General features: G+C 26.5%; 1 protein-coding gene across 1 annotated transcript in view; it reads right to left on the bottom strand.

The window, feature by feature from the left end:
- Positions 1-1,397: 1,397 nt before the first annotated feature.
- The window catches only part of LOC107457418 (uncharacterized), a 65,001-nt gene continuing 47,353 nt past the window's right edge, over positions 1,398-19,045 (bottom strand). Inside the window, exons 5-7 of the mRNA XM_043044283.2 lie at positions 11,912-12,000; positions 5,581-5,809; positions 1,398-2,461 (exon numbers count right to left, since the gene is read on the bottom strand). Coding sequence (XP_042900217.1) covers positions 2,205-2,461; positions 5,581-5,809; positions 11,912-12,000 — 575 coding nt within the window. The 3' untranslated portion in view covers positions 1,398-2,204. The remainder of the gene's footprint in view (positions 2,462-5,580; positions 5,810-11,911; positions 12,001-19,045) is intronic.

The raw sequence follows: 19,045 nt of genomic DNA on the forward strand, positions 1-19,045 counted from the left end.
AATAGTTCTTCACTCTCCAATTTCCCCCTCTCCGTTACCATGGTTACAGCAAATCCTGTTTTTTTNTATATATATACTTGTTATAATTTTCCACGCTTTAACCGCGTGAACATCTTTCTCGGTGATTGTCTTGTCTCAGACAATCTTAAAATAAGTTAGAATAAGAAGGAAGTATTTATTCTTTTTCTTAGCATTTATTATTCTAAGTATTTATTCCAGAAGGAAGTCTTTGACAATTTTAAAAAATTTCGAAATTATAGGTAGGAAATTCAATGACTATTAAAATTACTAATTAACAAAGGAAAACTAACTAAATATTAACTTTCAAACGGAAATTAAAACTAATAATTAAAGTAAGCTATGCAATAAATAGTTATAAAACCAAATTAATAAAGGATAACTAACAAAGAAAAAGCTAACAATTAATAATTAGCAAAAATACTAGTTTACAGGAAATCACAAAAAATAATAAGATTAATGTAAAAAAAAAAAAACGAACAGATAATAACTATAGTAAACAAGCCAACAATTAATAACTAGCAAAAAAATAAATAACTGTTTCTAACTAACAAAAAAATAGTCGGAAGAAATAATGAATCCCTTATTAAACATGCTTTTGTAGTACATACTATTTTATTTCACATTCAAAATAATTTTAACACAGTGTATTATAGGTAAGTAAACAATTTTTAAACTAATTTTTTTCATTTTGTGCCGTCAAATTTCGAAATCGTTGAAAGTGTGTCACCACAAAAAAAAAAAAAAAAATTTGAGAATCACTGTCATACAGAAATGTACAACTGGGGGAAAAAAAGAGATTTGCTTAAACTATGGCACAGTTTAGTGAGAAAAGCGTGGGTAGTGGATAAATTCGCGAGACCTTGAGGCGCATATTTTATTTACAAAGAGTATAGTTCTTATAGTTGTAGCAGACAAAAAAAATCAGTTTTATGAAGAATATAAACTATTTGAAATGTATCTCCATAGACAAAATTATTTCTCATAAGCGAAATCAATCATGAATAGTCTTCTTAGTTCTATAATTATAATATCATTACAACATTTCTGAAGAAAATTTATCTTTATCAGTAAGCTTAAAGAAAGCGCAGTCAGACTGCAATAAATAGAAACTAAGACATGTTTAATGACTTTTAATCACTTTTAGTCTAATAATATGATTTTTATGCAGTCTGATGGACCAAGGGATCTTTTTTATAACTTAACTTATAATGTAGTACAAAATAAAATGCTTGAAAGTCAAGCACAGTTTTTAGAATTTTCGTTTCATATTTTAAAAATAAATGTATTTAAACCAAACTTTCCTCGCTCATTTAATTTAGAATAAATTCTATTTTATTTGTTTAAGTCTTAATCTGTTTACTTTTTTCTGAATATAATTTAAAATTTAGTCCTCTTTTATTCATTGAAATAATACACACAAGCTAAAAATAATTTTAAATTGCAAATATAATTCAGAAATTTAACTAAAGTTTTTCTATTTTTATTTATTTCGTTGCAATTAAGCAATCACAACACCTGATTTAGTTTATATTTGTTTTTGATAGTATTGAACTTAAGATATTAAAGCAAACTGTCAAAATCCTTTATAAAGATTTAAGGTGTTATTTACTTTAGTATAGAATTTGAGTTACTAAAACAAACTGCAAAAACCTTTTATAAAAATTTAAGGTGTTATTTACTTTAGTATTGAATTTAAGATACTAAAACAAACAGTAATTAATTTTAGATTTTTTATTGCAAATTTATTGCCTTTCCTCATTCTTTTTTTTAAGCCTATACTTAATAAATTTGACAAGTTTTACCTCACATATTTCGTATGAATCATGATAAAGCAAATACCCACATTTCCTTCTGGTTGTCTAACTATTATATTTATTTAAATGCATTTTTAGAAATGCTTTCAACGCTATTGCACAATATCGGTAACTTAATCCATAATACTATGCAAATTTTGCTGCTATCGTAATAAGGTCTTAAAATGAACCAGGTTTCAGTTCAAATTTAAACATAGTAATGCATAAAAAAATCCAAGAAGTATGATAACCACATTCATCTCTGCACGATATTACACCATTTTTTAAAAACATTTATTCTATGAAGATGAGAACAACACACTACAATTCAAATCATTCGAACCACAAACAGATTTCTGACAAAGAAAAAGGCACTGATTCATTGGCTTCTTACAGCCTTTGAAGATTGTCTGATGATTTAGACTGGAAGCAAGCTTTCTTCAGGAATTTCTTGATCAACCCTTTGGCTCTTGACAGGGAATAAGGAGAGTGGCTCCACCTGCTGGCAGCAGAGCAATCTGAGGAAGTTTTATTTTTGGCTCGTATTTGAGTCAATATAGATGCGAGTAACTCGTCAACCTGATGATTGATGGCAGCTGAGGTCTCAATGAAAGAACAGCCTCTCTCTTTTGCGGCAGATTGACCATCTGTGAATAAAAGAAATGGTCAATACTGGATAATAAAGCTTCCATTTGATTCGTGCTTACTTAATTCCTTTACTACCTGCATGTGTTTGAATCTTAACGTTATTCACAGAATTAAGAATGTAATTTTAATGTTAAACACAAGATAAAGTGTTTAGTTTTAACGTTGTTTATAACATGATATGCTTAACGTTATTCACAATGTGATATTTTAACGATATCCGCAACATTAAGAGTGCAATTTAAATGATATATACAAGCTGAAAAGTTTAATTTTAACGTTATTCGCAGTGTCATATGTTTAACCATATTCACAGCGTGATGTGTTTAACCTTATTCACAACGTGATATGTTTAACCTTATTCACAGCGTGATAGGTTTAACAATATTCACAATGTGATAGGTTTCACCTTATTCACAAAATATATTTAAGGCTATTTACAACATTAACCTGCAAACAAGTGTGACGTACTTCACGGGCTTAAACTGTTGCAAAAACATCGTACATTGTCCTAAAGTAAACACCCTGAATAACTTTTGATCTAATGATTGGATTTTTACTGGCTCAGACTAAATTCACATGGTTCATGAGCCTCACCTTAAATATGTTTATTTATTAAAGCAGATAATTGTGATGCAAGCAGATAATCGCAAATTTTGAAATTAAAAGTGAATATAATTATTCCCAACGGACATAGAAAGTATGGGTAGGAGATCCATAATTTGCCGATTTTTCCTAATATACCATAGCCAAAACAAAGCCAACTAGCATATCAACATGGATGTAAAAGAACACCTTGGCGATCACGAGTCGCCAACCAATTTATGTGAATTATTACAACCATGCAACCGAAACATTTAGCCGTTGGAAAATTGGAATAAAAAGCTATAAATAGATTTTTGTTTTCGATTAAAGGCGACAGTGAATATATAAGTCTGCATTAGTAATGAAATAAAAAAGTATCCGTTACATTAATCTAGAAGAGAAGAAATAAATATTTTATGTTTGTTTTAAAAAGATTAAGTTTGTGANGATTATTTTTAAAAATAATTCTATTAATAAAAATAAGCTTAAGTAATGAAGGATATTTTAAAAAGATAGGAAATAAATATGTAATGCCAATTGTGACATCACAATAATATTTTAAGTTGCTAAATCAGACGCTAAAACGCACATTCTCGGAATAAAAATTGCATCTTTTTCGACGAATTTGGATTTTTGACCCTTAAAAAATAGTGAGAAATCACAGTTTGGAAATTATAGTTTCGAAATTTTTTTTGGATAGTGATTAAAAGTTACTGTGAATTTCGTCACATTTCAATAACTTTTTAAGCGAATCAGAAAATGTTTGCAAACAATTGTGAAATTCGTTTTTTTTCCATCAAAATGCAATAATAAACAATGCAATAAAAATGCAATAATGACAAAAAATAATTCATAATAATTTATTATTTTTTATTGTTTAATATTTCATAAAAAAAGAATTAGAATTGTAAGATATACAAATTTTTTCATGATTTTTAAGCATATAATTTAAAAGAACAAAATTCAAAATTTCAACGAATAGTTCTCGAGAGATTGAATTTTAAAATTTCACATATTTGACTTAACGAGTACACATCAAACTCATGGTTTATGTGGGTAAATTTGAATAATGAAATTTAAAACCCATTTCTAAAATTAGCAAAGCATGTAAGCATATTATCCCTTTTACCCGTCACAGAATGAGATGAAAAGTTTAGTTCTTATCTTGTTAAGATTCGTCAATTTTAAAAAAGTTGATTGCATTAAAGGTGCTAAGAAGCACTTAGTGCGAATACTAGACTGAAAAAAAAATCAAAATTTTTCAGCACTTTAGTTTTTCTGCTGAATTGCACTCAAATAAAAATAAAAACCCAATTATTATCTTATTTAAATAATATCCATAATCCTCAATATTTTTGTAATTTCTAAATATTTTTTAAAATAAAAATGACAAAAGAAAAATATTTAAAAAGCATTACCTTAATTTTTAATCCAGAACTATTAAAATTAAAGTTTAAGTACTCTTATTTTAACAGGGATACTTAAATATAAGTTAATGTCTAAAATTTAAAAATTCTTTGACATCCAATTTAAATTTTAAATATTTTTATTTTAATAGAAATACTTAAATAGAGATTGATATCTAAAATTTAAAAATGTATTAAACTTTCAACTTAAAGTTTAAATACTCTTATTTTAATAGACCACACAAACATACATTCGTATCTAAAATTCAAAAATTCTTTGACATTCACTTTAAAGTTTAAATACTCTTGTTTTATTAAGGAAACTTAAACATACGTTGATATCAAAAATTTAAAAATTCTTTGACATCCAATTTTAAGTTTAAATACTTTTATTTCATTAGAAATACTTAAATATAGGTTGATATCTAAAATTTAAAAAAGCCTTTAACTAAAGCCTTAATTTAATACTCTTATTTTAATAGACCTTACAAATATACAATGGTATCTGAAATTCAAAAATTCTTTGACATTCACTTTAAAGTTTAAATACTCTTGTTTTATTAAGGAAACTTAAACATACGTTGATATCGAAAATTTAAAAATTCTTTGACATCCAATTTAAAAATTAAATACTTTTATTTTATTAGAAATACTTAAATATAGGTTGATATCTAAAATTTAAAAAAGTCTTCAGCGTCCAATTTAAAGTTTAAACACTCTTATTTTAATAGACATACTCAAATACACGTTGATATCTAAAATTCAAAAATTCTTTGACATTCACTTTAAAGTTTAAATACTCTTGTTTCATTAAGGAAACTTGAACATACGTTGATATCAAAAATTTAAAAATTCTTTGACATACAATTAAAAGTTTAAATACTTTTATTTTAAACTGAGTATCCATTTAAAAATGGATACTCAAATATAGGTCGAAATCTAAAGTTTAAAAATTCCATAACAAAAAAAAAAAGAATCAAGAATCTGATAAATAAACAGTTATCATCATCATCATCATAGTTGGCCAGACAGCCCATTGTGAGCCAATACCTTCCTCTGAAGATTTCTCCATGACGACTTCTGATTTGAAAATAAATAAACTGTTATATTGTGAATTAATTCTCACTTACCATCCGTAGTCACTGCTCTTACTCTCACCAAATCAGATTTATTCCCAACTAAAAGAACAGCACTTCTCTTGAACGTTCTTAAAACTTTGGAAGTAAGGTCTAAAGCGCGCAGAAAGCTCCTTCTGTTTGTCACTGAATAGACGATCACGTGGGCATCGGCGTATGGAATGTTCAGAGAGTTGCGCACATGTGTTGCAGTTTCTTTCACATTGATATCTTTTTCATCACTCTATATTGTGAAAAAAAATGCAAAGCAAACTATTAGACAATTTTAAGAATTTAAGAAAATGTTGTCCAGTTATTGAAGAGTTTAGGCGAAGAACAAGATAAGTGACATTTTCAGAGTGGTTTTAATTAGTTTAAGAAGGTAAAAAGGGGTATCCGAACTATTTTTTTTTTGTTGATTTAATAGAAGTTGAGGAAAATATTTTTTTGCAATATTTTATTTACCTAATTTGAAAGAAAAAATCGTGCAAGCTTACTTAAAGCGAATGTGGATTAGTTATGTCAAAATTAAAAAGAAAGCAAAAGCGATTCCGTTACATTAAGTATATTCATATGGATATGGCCACTTTTTATTATTTCCCCTGATTTATAAATACCCTTGAACATGTCACTTACCTGCTTCTTCCACTAATCTCTTCAATTATACAGTGTTGTCGAAATGAGAAGAGAACAAGCGTTATAATAATGCTATACATATTGCGAATAACTAATAAATCAGTTTGCGTGAGAGCATTGAAAGTGAATGTAAATTCATGCTTAGAGTAATGCGTCCAAACAGAACAGAGCACCATGATAAGAGTTTCAGTGGCATAAGGGGAGTGTAATGCAAAGATATTTATCGTCAAATGGTAGCAATTAATTGGGAACATAGTTAAGACAAATGTTTAAGAAAAAAGGCGTAAAATTTCTCGTGAAAGGTGTACTCTAATATCGAATCTCTGACTAGTCCCAAAATTCAAGCAAACATCATTATCATCAATATATCTCTTGCTTCCGTTGATGAAATGCTTAGTTTAGGTCATTTAAGAGTTACCACTCCTGACATCTGGGGCGCATTCGGTCTCAGGTAAGAAACGGTGCAATCACCTTCAGTCACTAAAAAAAGACCTCGTTGTTCTGTGCGTTGTACTAATTTCTCGTTGTTCTGTTCTAAGATCATCCTTATTAGCACAACTCTACATTCACTTTAAATACTCTTATGAGAGCTAGTTAAGTATAATTCTGTATATTGATAGTGCTTTCGATACCGTAATTCTGACGTAATCACACGTTTTGAAATAAATGTTACAGTTAAGGCTCGAAAGCAGATTAAAATTTCTGAAGATGAACTTTCGCTTTTCTTAGAGAAATTATCATTGAATCAACGAAAACAGAAAAATATTTAAAGGTCAAAGAAAATGTTCAGGCTTTGAAAATGTTCAATGTCTTATGTAAATTATTTAAATATTTATATGAATTACTTGCAACACTTTACATGGATTTTTTATAATTATCTTCTAATTGAAACTCTATTTATATACCATAAATCGGTATCTTACAATCAGGTGACTATGTTGGATAAACGTAGTGCTATCATCTATGTCAGATTACTATTTAACAAATTTTTTCAAATTTAGACAGAAAATGGTAGTTTGAATGATAGAATTTGTACGCTAAATCAATGGCAATTTTATGATTGTTAACGTTTTCAAATAAATCAGGTCGTACAGAAACTTCACTGAAATACCTTATTCAGCAATTTCTAACAGTTTAAATGATGTCTCATCAAAAAGTAAAAAAAAAAAAAAAATGGCACAACTGTAATTAAATTATACTTTCATTTATATTCGCTTAATCTTAATAAAGATTATTTTTATATGTGTTTTAGATTATTAATTGATATTTTAAGTACTCAGCTATTTCGATAAATTAAACCACTTAAAAGAAAAATTTTATATATATATATACAAGTTACCACAGATGAGATATATTGATAGTTACAGGTTAACGGTAGAATTACTTGTAGCTACAAAACTTGTTATCAGTTGCCCAATATATCTTTAAATTTTACACAAATGCTTAAATTGCAGTAAATAAGCTGGTCATGCAAGGTAAGAATGTCTCATTCGTTTTATAAAAAAATATCTATACACAACGTTTAGGGCTGAGGCAAGCTCAGACCTAGTCTGAAATCGACAAAACCTGACGAAATGTGGAGCTAAAAACATAAAACAAGTTTAACAAAACGAAACAAAACTTTTTAGCGAAATTTGAAGATGCTTTAAGCGATCGTATCTCTAAATTCTCCACAGACAATCAAACAGGTTTTGAGGTTCTTAATCTATCTTGCTTTTAGCACCAGCGATTTATCAGAATTTAACAATTGTTCTATTGAAAAAAATTTACAATCTTTATTGAAAAATAATTATTTATTTATTTTTCTTCGGGATTCTAATAATACATATTAAAAAGGCCAATTACAGAACATCCTGCGTATCAAATAGATCATTAAATGTTTTTTTGTATTTTGTCTTCCATAAAAAGGTTTTGGAAAACATTAACAAGCTAAGTTCCTGTTCCGTTTCAAAAACGTCTTGAAAATCGGGACAATACTTAACAAATGTTTATTTGGCTTTCTCTATACTTAAAACGGAATTTTTAATGCACAGAGTTTGAAAAACTGAGTTGTAAAATTAAGTTCTAACTCAACTTATTAATTAACATATACTTTTCTATTAATTCTAATCACAACCAAGTAAAACTTAAAATTAGTTATACTTAAAGCAAGTCTTAAGTATTTCAATAGTTTATAATATACCAATGATAGATACTTTACAAAATCCAATAATTATGAAAAATCGAAAAAATTGATTTTTTAGTTTATTTTAAGTTTAATAATGGTAAAACCCATTTAAAAGAATTTTTTGAAATTATGTCAATAAAAACACAGCTATTAAGTCTTCAAGTCTTCTGTGTTGAAATAAATAATTTGTAGTAAGTTTATATAATACTACTATAAATATATAAATAAATACATAATTAATTTTAATTTCCGTATGGTATGTTATATTAATTTAGTTTTTTTGTCATGTTTATCAGTATAAAATTCATCAATTTTTTTCCAGTTCCAGTTAGCTATACTATTTTTCATTTTATTTTATGTTATATTAAAGAATTAGGTTAAAAGTTTTAAGCATTAAGACTGTATTAAAAACTATAGGAAATAAACAAGAAATTGAAAATGTTTGGAAAATATTCATCACCAAACAAACCCCACCCTCACTGGTATTATACGGTATTACACATTATATTTTAAACCAGATGCATTGAAGATTTCTTTTCCAAAAAATATTTCTTTTCCGCATATTTTGGTATCAAAAATAAGCACATATTTTAAATATATCTTCGGAACCCAGACAAAATGTTTCAAATGAAATATCTTAAAAAGGTTACAAAATCAATCACAAAGTTACATTTCACACGATAAAATCTTATGGTTTTTTAAGAGTACAAAAAACTATAAAATTTTTTTGAGAGATGAAAATTGTTCTGAAATATAACTTACACATTTATTTTGTGTAAAGAAAAACAAGTATTCATTAGTACATGAGATCCAAGCTAAAAATAGTGACAGAAAATGATATTTTTTTATTCAAAAATATTTAATTTAGGAGAAAATAAACCCATATCTCTTAAACAGTAATTTATTTAAACTTAATTAACTTTTTTTAGTTAGTTTTAATTGTTAAATAAAAGTGATAAATTTAAATTTCTTAGCATTTTCTTACATGTACTATGACATTTTTGCAAAGTATTTTTTTACATTTTAGACACGAAAAAAGAAATCTATTTGACTCAAATAATGAAATATTCATGTAGCATAAAACATTCCAAAAAACCACTCGAATCGAGCCTATCTCTGAGCCTTTACCTTTTCTTAGCCTTCTTATATACTTTTTTTTATTTTAATTAAAATTTTCCACCATTGCTGGTAAAATTTTTAATTTTTAAATTTAAAATCATTTTGGGAAAGCATATGAACAGAAAAAAAATTTAAATATTTTTTAGTGATGAAATTGTTCGAAATATTGGGCGCAAATTCGAATATATTGGATGCTGAGTATCAGGTGATTGTATGATCTCATCTCATACTATAGGGAATTACACATAAATAATTTCAAAATTTCAGCAATTTTGTTGATTATAAAATTAGATGTGTACGTAAAAAATTCTTGTATTAAGATATATATAAATATAAAAAAGTGCCATTATAATACTCAAAACATCATAATAATACGCACAACCATATAGAAATATATAAAGAAACAGGCATTGATACTTAAAAATACATAAAACAAAGACAATTTATACTACTTTCAATTTCCATTTATTATAAGCTTGTGGCGTAACTACCACTACAAAAGTTTAACATCATTCACTAGTATATAAAGCATGCTAACTTGATTCATTCAAGAGGTACCTTTTGATATATGACAGTAGGCATGGTCGATAACTCCGCCCCCACATTGGTGACCTTCGAACGTGATCTGCTCACGCAAGTAACGCCCACTTCGTAATCTCTTAACGGTAACGCCTACTTCGATGGATAGTCCACATTGAACCGTTGACTTGCTATATGTGAATGCATTATTCACCTCCTGCGCTGTTGCTACTCAGTCTCGTCTCGAACACACAACGTCTACACTCTCAACGCCTGCATACTCTCGACTGCTAATGGCAACACAGGAGCGACTTCGACTGTGATGTTAATACACCTCTCACATTCAGCACTCAAAAAATCCGGTGACTCTCTCCCGGTCTTTCACAAGTACATCAACTAGTGAGATCTGTTCATCGAATTATATCTCTGATAAAATTCTGGTGGGGGAGTACTGTGGCGTAACTACCACTATGAAAGTTTAACATCATTCACTAGTATATAAAGCATGCTAACTTGATTCTATCAAGAGGTACCTTTTGATAGATGACGGTTGGCATGGTCGATAACTCCGCCCCCCACAAGCTAACCAAGTCCAGCTAAGACTAAAAAAAGTGAGTATTAAAATTTCAATACAGATTTTTGAAAACTCACTGCTTCATCTTTTCAGTTGAATATTCTAAGAACAGAAATTCTTCTCAGAGATTCTCTAACAAGAATTATTTTTTTAACTAATTAAAAATGTAAAAAGGTGCGTTTTTGAAAGTCGTTTTAGGAATTTTGCTATCAGTTTTTCTTTTATTAGAAAGCTGATTAGCTTATTCAGGATGCATGGAAATAGAAGAAAATATTCAATATTTATAACAAATTTAAAAAAAATATTAATTAGCTCTGATGTCAGTTAAAAATTAAAAATTTGCTCTTTATTTTGCATGCCAATTACAACAGAATCCCTATGTTATATATACATATATTTTAAGCATATTTCACTGTATGTAAACACAAGAGATACAATTTTTAAGTAAGTATTTCGATACCTAAATTGCAACTTTTATCAAAGAAAAAGAAGAATTTAGGATGATCCACAGCCCTTAATATATATTTTTGAACTCTTCGTTCAAATTAAACTGAAAAATGTGCACATTATTAGAATCAAATTACTATTTAAATGAGGAAGGAAAACAAATTCTCATTTCTAGAAAAACAGATTAGGGAGATCAAAATTTGTTTCTTTACATATATACTAATTTCGGCCACTGTGTCAAGGATTTTAAGATTAAATCTACTGTAAACCAACGTATAGTTCATCAATAGAGAGATCGAAACTGAAAAGATGCTGTTCCTCATTAAAATTTGAATAACTTAAAATAATCTATTTATAAACTCTGCATATTTCTTCTTGCACATTTTCAAAATAATATTTGAATATCAATTATTTACGAGTGTAAGTAATATAACACAAATGCAAAATTAAAAAAAAAAACTCAATTTGAAAAAAATTAAATTGTATTTTTCAAAAATACCAATTTCTAAAAATTATAAGTATATTCATGCATTTTTAAAATACTTCAATAATACAATATTATTCAATACAATATAATTCAATATTATTCAATACAATATAATTCAATATTATTCAATACAATATTGCTTTCAATAAAAATGAGTAAATATAAATAAAATTAGTTTTACGAATAGCGAAACTTTCAAAAGTTCAAATAAAACAAATTTGAATCATGATATATCCCTTAATAATAATATTTATTTAAATTTAACAAATTTAAGTTGATTTTATTACTAAATGAAAATGTAAAAATTCATAGGACAACATTGTGATGAAATAGAATATGTGGCAGCAAGGAATAGTTACAGAAAATAGATTAATGCAATAGTTTAAGGAATAGTTACCTCATCATCAGGTGAACGCAACTCAACAAATTCTAATTCGGATTCTTCTTTATTTAATATCACAGTTATAGCATAGTCTTTAGTAGTATCTGAAAAGGTAAAATGTATTTGTTTTAGATTTGAGATGTGTTTAAAAATTTTTTAAAACTAGAATTTTGAATTATTAAGTATCGACTGAGAATTAAAATTAAAATAGCATATCCTCCACAATTTAACAAAGTATTTAAATACGAAAAAACCAATTCTTATAAATAAAACTAATAAGCAAATGCATTTAAAAATTGTAGCATTACTAAAAGTAAACACTAATGAAATTCCTACATGAAGTACTGAGATAAAAGAGGTCACTCCAGAAGTTAACAAGAAGGTGACTCGTGTTTGAGATTATATGTAGATGAAAACCTCCAGTGTTTAGCCCGATGACAATCTGTAATCTGCTAACTACTGATAATTTTCTTTGGAAGTCAATGGAGGGTAACCAAAGAATTGTATACGAATCGAGCAGTCGCTGACGCAATTTGAACCCTGAATCTGATTGCACTATTTGCAAAACAACAAGCATGCACCACTAGCCTTTCAATTTTGAGATCCTTCCCTATGCGAATGATTTGTTTCAATTCTTTCGCAAGCGGGAGCAGGTAAGGAAAGAAACATCAATGTAGGGAATACCGGACAAGTGTAAACTGGGCTAAGAGTTCTAATCTAAAATAAGTTTGGGTAGCGAATACCGGTCATTATCCTTGTACTTGCTCGGTGCTTGCAACATTAATGTTTCTCCTAATCATATATTAAAATACTGAATAAATATTGATGTATACATTAATATCAAATCGGAACTATAAAATATTTTGGGCATTGACATTCACCGGTGAAAGTCGTCAAAAACCATTTTCGTTCATTCACTGTGACGCATACATGGGATGTTAAAGTCAAACAAGACAGAAAACTGAAATATTTATTGGTACATTTTTATATTCATATTTACTTACTCTTCCTCAATAAAAAATATTCATATTTGTTCAGCACAATAATATATTTCGTATTTGAAAACGCATGTGAAATTGTTTGCTACTCAGATAGTGAGCTATTGTATAGAATATTTTCGATTTTCTCTGAAATATTTTTAGTAACCTTGCCGCGTGAAAAGCTTTCGAATCATTTTCCTTTAATATTTTAAAACAAATTTATACCGAAATGCATAATAAGTTAAGAAAAAGTCAATATGTTAACTATCCTTCCAGAACTGAATTTTTTTTAACATTTTGACTTGGAGCAATTGTTATTTTTTTAAAAAAAATTAATAAGGAATTTCAAAATACAATAATATTTGTAATACAGAGTTCAGTAAAGGCTTGAAGATAAAGATCTAGAAATTGAATGAAATATTTAATAATATTTGTCAATTTTATAATATCAACTTTAAAAATGATTTTTATTACCAGGGCTGTGATGTTAATGACCTAAACATTCTTAAAAAATACAAAAAATTATTAAAAAAAACTTTAAAATGAAAAACAATTGTTAAAATTTTTAAAAACATGTTTATTGTTAGCTTTTCCCATAAAAAAATTATAAATCTCAACTTATTAATAAATTTATATATATTGATAAGTTAGTATATTATGTAATATTAATAAGTTAGTAAATTATACAATATTAATAAATTATTATATTGATCATAATGTAATAATTTGTAAATAAATTACTATATTAATACATTTTAATAAATTACAAATTAATAAATTTAATTTAAAAAAGGATAATAATTCAAATAAAAGTGTATTTTATGCTTAAAACAAAATGCCAATAAATACCTAAAGATAAATACGAAATTTAATCAATTAAGTAAAATCTTTAAAAACATCAAAATTGCAGCGCATTATTAAGGCGACTGCCTACCTTGAAATGAGTGATTTCGTCCAAAAAATCGATTTTATGTTTAAGATATTTTTAAAAAGTATGAACTTTCAAGATTCTAAAAATGTTTTACTTTTAATTTTCTGATAATTATTTGTAAAGTTATAGCCGATTTGAAAACCGGAAGTCACATTCTGAAAAACCGGAAGTGAATAAAAAATGACAGAATTTAATGTAAACAAAGCTGTTATGCGTTGGTTTTTTGTTTTCTTTTCAGTAAAAAGCCATAAAATAATATTAATAATAATTATAAATGTATTGAAATGCATCTGGAAATTATTTATTAATGATTTTTCTTTAAGAAATATGATTTGAATGGCAACTGCTATGATGTTTACATATTTTGTTTTCTACATGGTTTTCTAATTGATTCACGCGCTTTACATTCCGTTCTTGAACAAGATTCTAGTTATATTTTGAAATTTTTTCGATAGAATTTGATATTTTTTTAGTTATTTTTAATTTTCTTCAAAAATCTTTTCTTTCTTTTTTCAAAAATCTTCGTAAAATGTTATTTTAAATATTGTGTTTTTAAGCATAATATTGTATATATTTTCAGCTTTTTTATATAAATTTTATACTTTTAGTTCAAAGCACAAAATAGAGTAAAATTAGTATGTAGTATAAAAGAAATATGTTTTATTGGTTATAATTTTGTGTAATGGTGTATTACACAAACATATAATGTACTAATTTCATACTCAAATTTTTAAAATATTTAATTATGTATTGATATGAAATTGCACTTTTATTGTTTTTTATATCTAACTCAAGCTATACAGTGTTATTATCACCTGTATTTCTAAAGTAATTAAAATCTAAAATGACAAAAACTAAACAAATGTTTACTAATAGTAAATCGAGCATTTGTACGGAGATTTTCAACTTATTGAAAAAAGGATCAAGAAAAAAAGAATATTCAGTGAAAAGTCCAATTTAAACAAGTATACAGTATATGGAGGTTTGGTATATCTTTTTAAATAGTTTAATGCTTGTATGATAAATGTAATTTACTTTTACTGTACAAATAAATCTTAAAATGTGTTTTCTGGAAAACTGCATTTTTCCGTTTTTCCATTCCCGCTGGACCTTATTTCTCAAAAACTATTAGGAATTTTATGATTGAATTTTGTAACACTGTTATAAATAATATTATCTGTGTTCTGAACTAGAACTAAAATTCTATTCCAATATTTGATTATTTTATAGCTATGTAAATCAAAAAAACTTAAAAAATATATCGTTATTTTGCTGTTTTTCTACGTAATTGGGCATATTTCACCAAATTTTTAAAATTTTGATTAACTTTTAGTTCAGAACACAGAAAAGGGTTAGAATAATATATATTCCAAAGGAAATTGTATTTTATTACGCACAACTAAGTTGAGAGTGTCCAGCGTAACTCTTAAAAATCACTAATTTTTGACCTAATTTCAACAAAATTTTACAAACTATAAAATATATTGTTTTAATTTTTCTTATTTGTGTCATTTTTTATCCCATTTTATATAACTAAGCATAAAAGTTCTTAAAAATTTATTTTTTTTAAAAAAAGTTCACCGAACGTGGGCAGTCGCTTAAATGTTTCTTTTTTAATATTCCTTAAATTAGAATATTGCCTAATGTCCATAAACGAATTCTTTTTATCTTGAAAAATTCCGTCATACATCAAGGCTAGTAATTGGAGAAAATTATAATAACAATTAGACTCAATGAAAAATTTATAGTACATGAAGATAAAGGAGACAATTCATGCCCATTTTTCGCAAAAACATCACGATTGGATCGTCATCTGTTTCATTTTAAAGATTACTAAGTTTTGATAAATAAATAACGGGTAAAATAGGTTTTCATCGAGAGTTTATTATACAATGAAGATGGGCTATGATGGGCAAAAACTGTTCTTGTTCACATGTAGACAAAAGAAACAAATAGAAATATAGTGAAGATGGCGGCGAGTAATCTACTGAGAAAGCATAAATTGGCAAAATTTCGAGGAAGAAATGGTTCTTGCCCAATCCGTTTTTTAAATTTTATTTTTTTCTGAACATCCAAAAATTGTAAATTTTGTTTAAAAATTATGAGGGTATGTAAAATTGGCGCGACATTCTTGTAAATTTTATTTTTTATGGATTTATTATTAAAAATTTTAATTATTTCATTTAATAATACTCGAAAAGTTTTGAGTTGTAATGTATACAAATTTTGTATAATTTTGTAGAATTTTATAAGACAAACACAAAATTTAAGCAAAATCGCTCGAATAGTTCCTGAGAAATGGAATTTTAGAAAGTAGTACATTTAAAATTCGATTTCTCAGAACCTGTTCCACCGATTTCGATTAGTATTTTGTCATGTAAATTTACATATTTTAAAATGATGTAAAAAAATTTGCATACCTTACCATTCGAAATATTTTTGAGTTTATTAAGTAAAATAATAAAAATAACAAATAATTATTGAAAATTAGTTTTGCGTAGAGTTATCTTGGGTAAAATGAATTTTAAAATTATGTGCGAAACTTTATTAAATAAGTTTATTAAATAAAATAATAAAAATAACTATTGAAAATCATTTTTGCGTGGAGTTATCTTGGGTAAAACGAATTTTAAAATTGCGTGCGAAACTTTATTAAATAAGTTTATTAAATAAGTTTTTTAAATAAAACAATTAAAATAACAAATAATTATTAAAAATTATTTTTGGGTGGAATTATCTTGGGTAAAACGAATTTTAAAATTGTGTGCGAAACTTTATTAAATAAGTTTATTAAATTAAATAAAATTTTAATAAGTTAAATTCTAAATACAGACATTAAGATAAGGAGTAAAAATATAAGATTTATGCATTGAAAGTAATCATTCAAAATTTTTGAAACTCTTTTAGTTTGCTATTATTACTTTTGACTAATAATGTATAATGTAAAATAAGCAGTAAAATTTTAATAAGTTAAATTCTAAATACAGACATTAAGATAAGGAGTAAAAATATAAGATTTATGCATTGAAAGTAATCATTCAAAATCTTTGAAACTCTTTTAATTTGCTATTATTACTTATGACGAATAATATATAATGTAAAATAAGCAGTAAAATTTTAATAAGTTAAATTCTAAATACAGACATTAAGATAAGGAGTAAAAATGTGAGATTTATGCATTGAAAGTAATCATTCAAAATCTTTGAAACTCTTTTAATTTGCTATTATTACCTTTGACTAATAATATATAACGTAAAAAAAGCAGTAAAATTTTAATAAAGGCACTATACATCATTCTGAGAAATATTTTGCAGAAAAAAGTACAAATATCACGGGAACCGGAAAGAATTTGATATTTGTTATCAAGACTTTATTTTTAATTAATAATGCATTCACCCTCGTTATGTTAGCTTTTCAATGCCTGATCGAAAATGAATCAAAATGGATCAAACAAGTGAATTAGCTTTTAAGTCTAACGAATATTTAATGCGCCGAAACGACATTATTTCTTTATGCCCCTGATACATTAAAACAATAAATTAAATTTTGATGGAAAAAAAAAGTTACAGCCTCATTTTTCAATTTTTAAACATTTTTATTACTTGCAGCGAAAAGAGGTTCTTTTTTATGGACCATCCCAAGTTAAGTAATCAAGAAAATAAAAGAACGGTATCTCTTACATATTCAGAAAATAATTTGCCAAGAAAAATATTTAGTCTTAGATAATCGAAACCAAATCATATAAGTTCAAATAACTCCACATTACCGTAACAGATAAAATGCGTTACGACGAAGGAGAAAGGATTACAGTAGCGGATCATACATTACACTCTGTTGCCAATGGCAACGCTTTTAGCAACACTATTCCAAAAGAAGAACAAAAGCAACTCGTGAGTAAAGAGTGTCGGTCAATGTTATAAACGTGAATCAATATTCTTAGTTGAGAGCTATCTGTAGGGAGATGAGAGAATTTGGAATAAAAAAAAGTTCTAGATGTGGAACTATCAAATTAAGATGTTATTAAAGAAATGAAATACGATCACCCTATTGGAGGAAATTTCTTTTTCGAGGAAATGCGTCGAGAGAGAGGGAGAGAAAAAAAAATGGCGCTGAGATTGAAAAAGTTGATGGAATTGTTAGACTTTTCTTTAAAGGAGATTGTTTTTTTTTTAAACTTGGTTTTACACTTTCAATAAATTGGTTTTGTTTGGTGTTTTCCTGGTACACTTGTAAGTGTATTTTAATTATGCTATACAAAAAATACTTTTTTGTATATTTTTTTTTTTTGATCTTCAATTACATTTGAGTTGCTTTTAATAAAATTCTATTAAAATTGTTCAGAATCTGATGAAAGAAGACAATTATTGTTGTTGTTTATTGTAATAAAATATCGATTTCAATTTTTTTTAAGTCGTTGAGTTAGATTTCGTTTAGATAGAAAATTGAGAAACTTAAGCTTCATGAACAATAATTTGAATTGAACTAGACATTCATTCATGTTTTTATTTATCTATTACTCTCTCGAACTTGACTATTATTGTTTATCATAATATTTTATAAGTATACTGCTGTTATAGTAAATTATGTAGTTGAGCTATATTATCTAGTAAGTTGATTCTTCTTGTTCTTGATTACAAGATATTTTATTTCAGTTTAACATCTTATTATGATTGCGGTAAATTTACAATATTATATTTGAAGACTATCACATATTGTTTGAAATATTAGAACATGTTGACCAAAATATTGTGTAAATTTGCGGCATCCAGAAAAATCTGTATCATATTATTGAACAAGGTAATTCTTTTTACATATGATTACAAGATTGTTTTTTTAGTTTAACATCTAATATATATATATACACAACAAAATAAATAAATTCAAGTAAACACGAAGAAAAATAAGAAAAACAAAAAGTTTCATTTATTGCGCATAAGCTGCAAGTAAACAGAACTCATTACATAAGTTCAAAATGAAGATAAAACAAAGGAAAATAATAGACATATGAAAAAAAAAGATGGGGGGGGGGAGAAAAATAATAATGAAAAAAAATAATAAACAACTGGAAAAAAAAGGATGAAATTTTTTTTAAAAATCCGGAAAATAAAGATATAATCTTTTCATCAGCCCACACGATTATATATGCAAAAAAGAGTGCTTTCTCACATTGTATCAATATAGCCAAAGCAAAATATATCAATACAATAGTGTGAGGAGCATATAAGAATTTGGAAAGCA

Source organism: Parasteatoda tepidariorum, chromosome 10, assembly GCF_043381705.1.
Source record: "Parasteatoda tepidariorum isolate YZ-2023 chromosome 10, CAS_Ptep_4.0, whole genome shotgun sequence".
Lineage (NCBI taxonomy): Eukaryota > Metazoa > Arthropoda > Arachnida > Araneae > Theridiidae > Parasteatoda > Parasteatoda tepidariorum.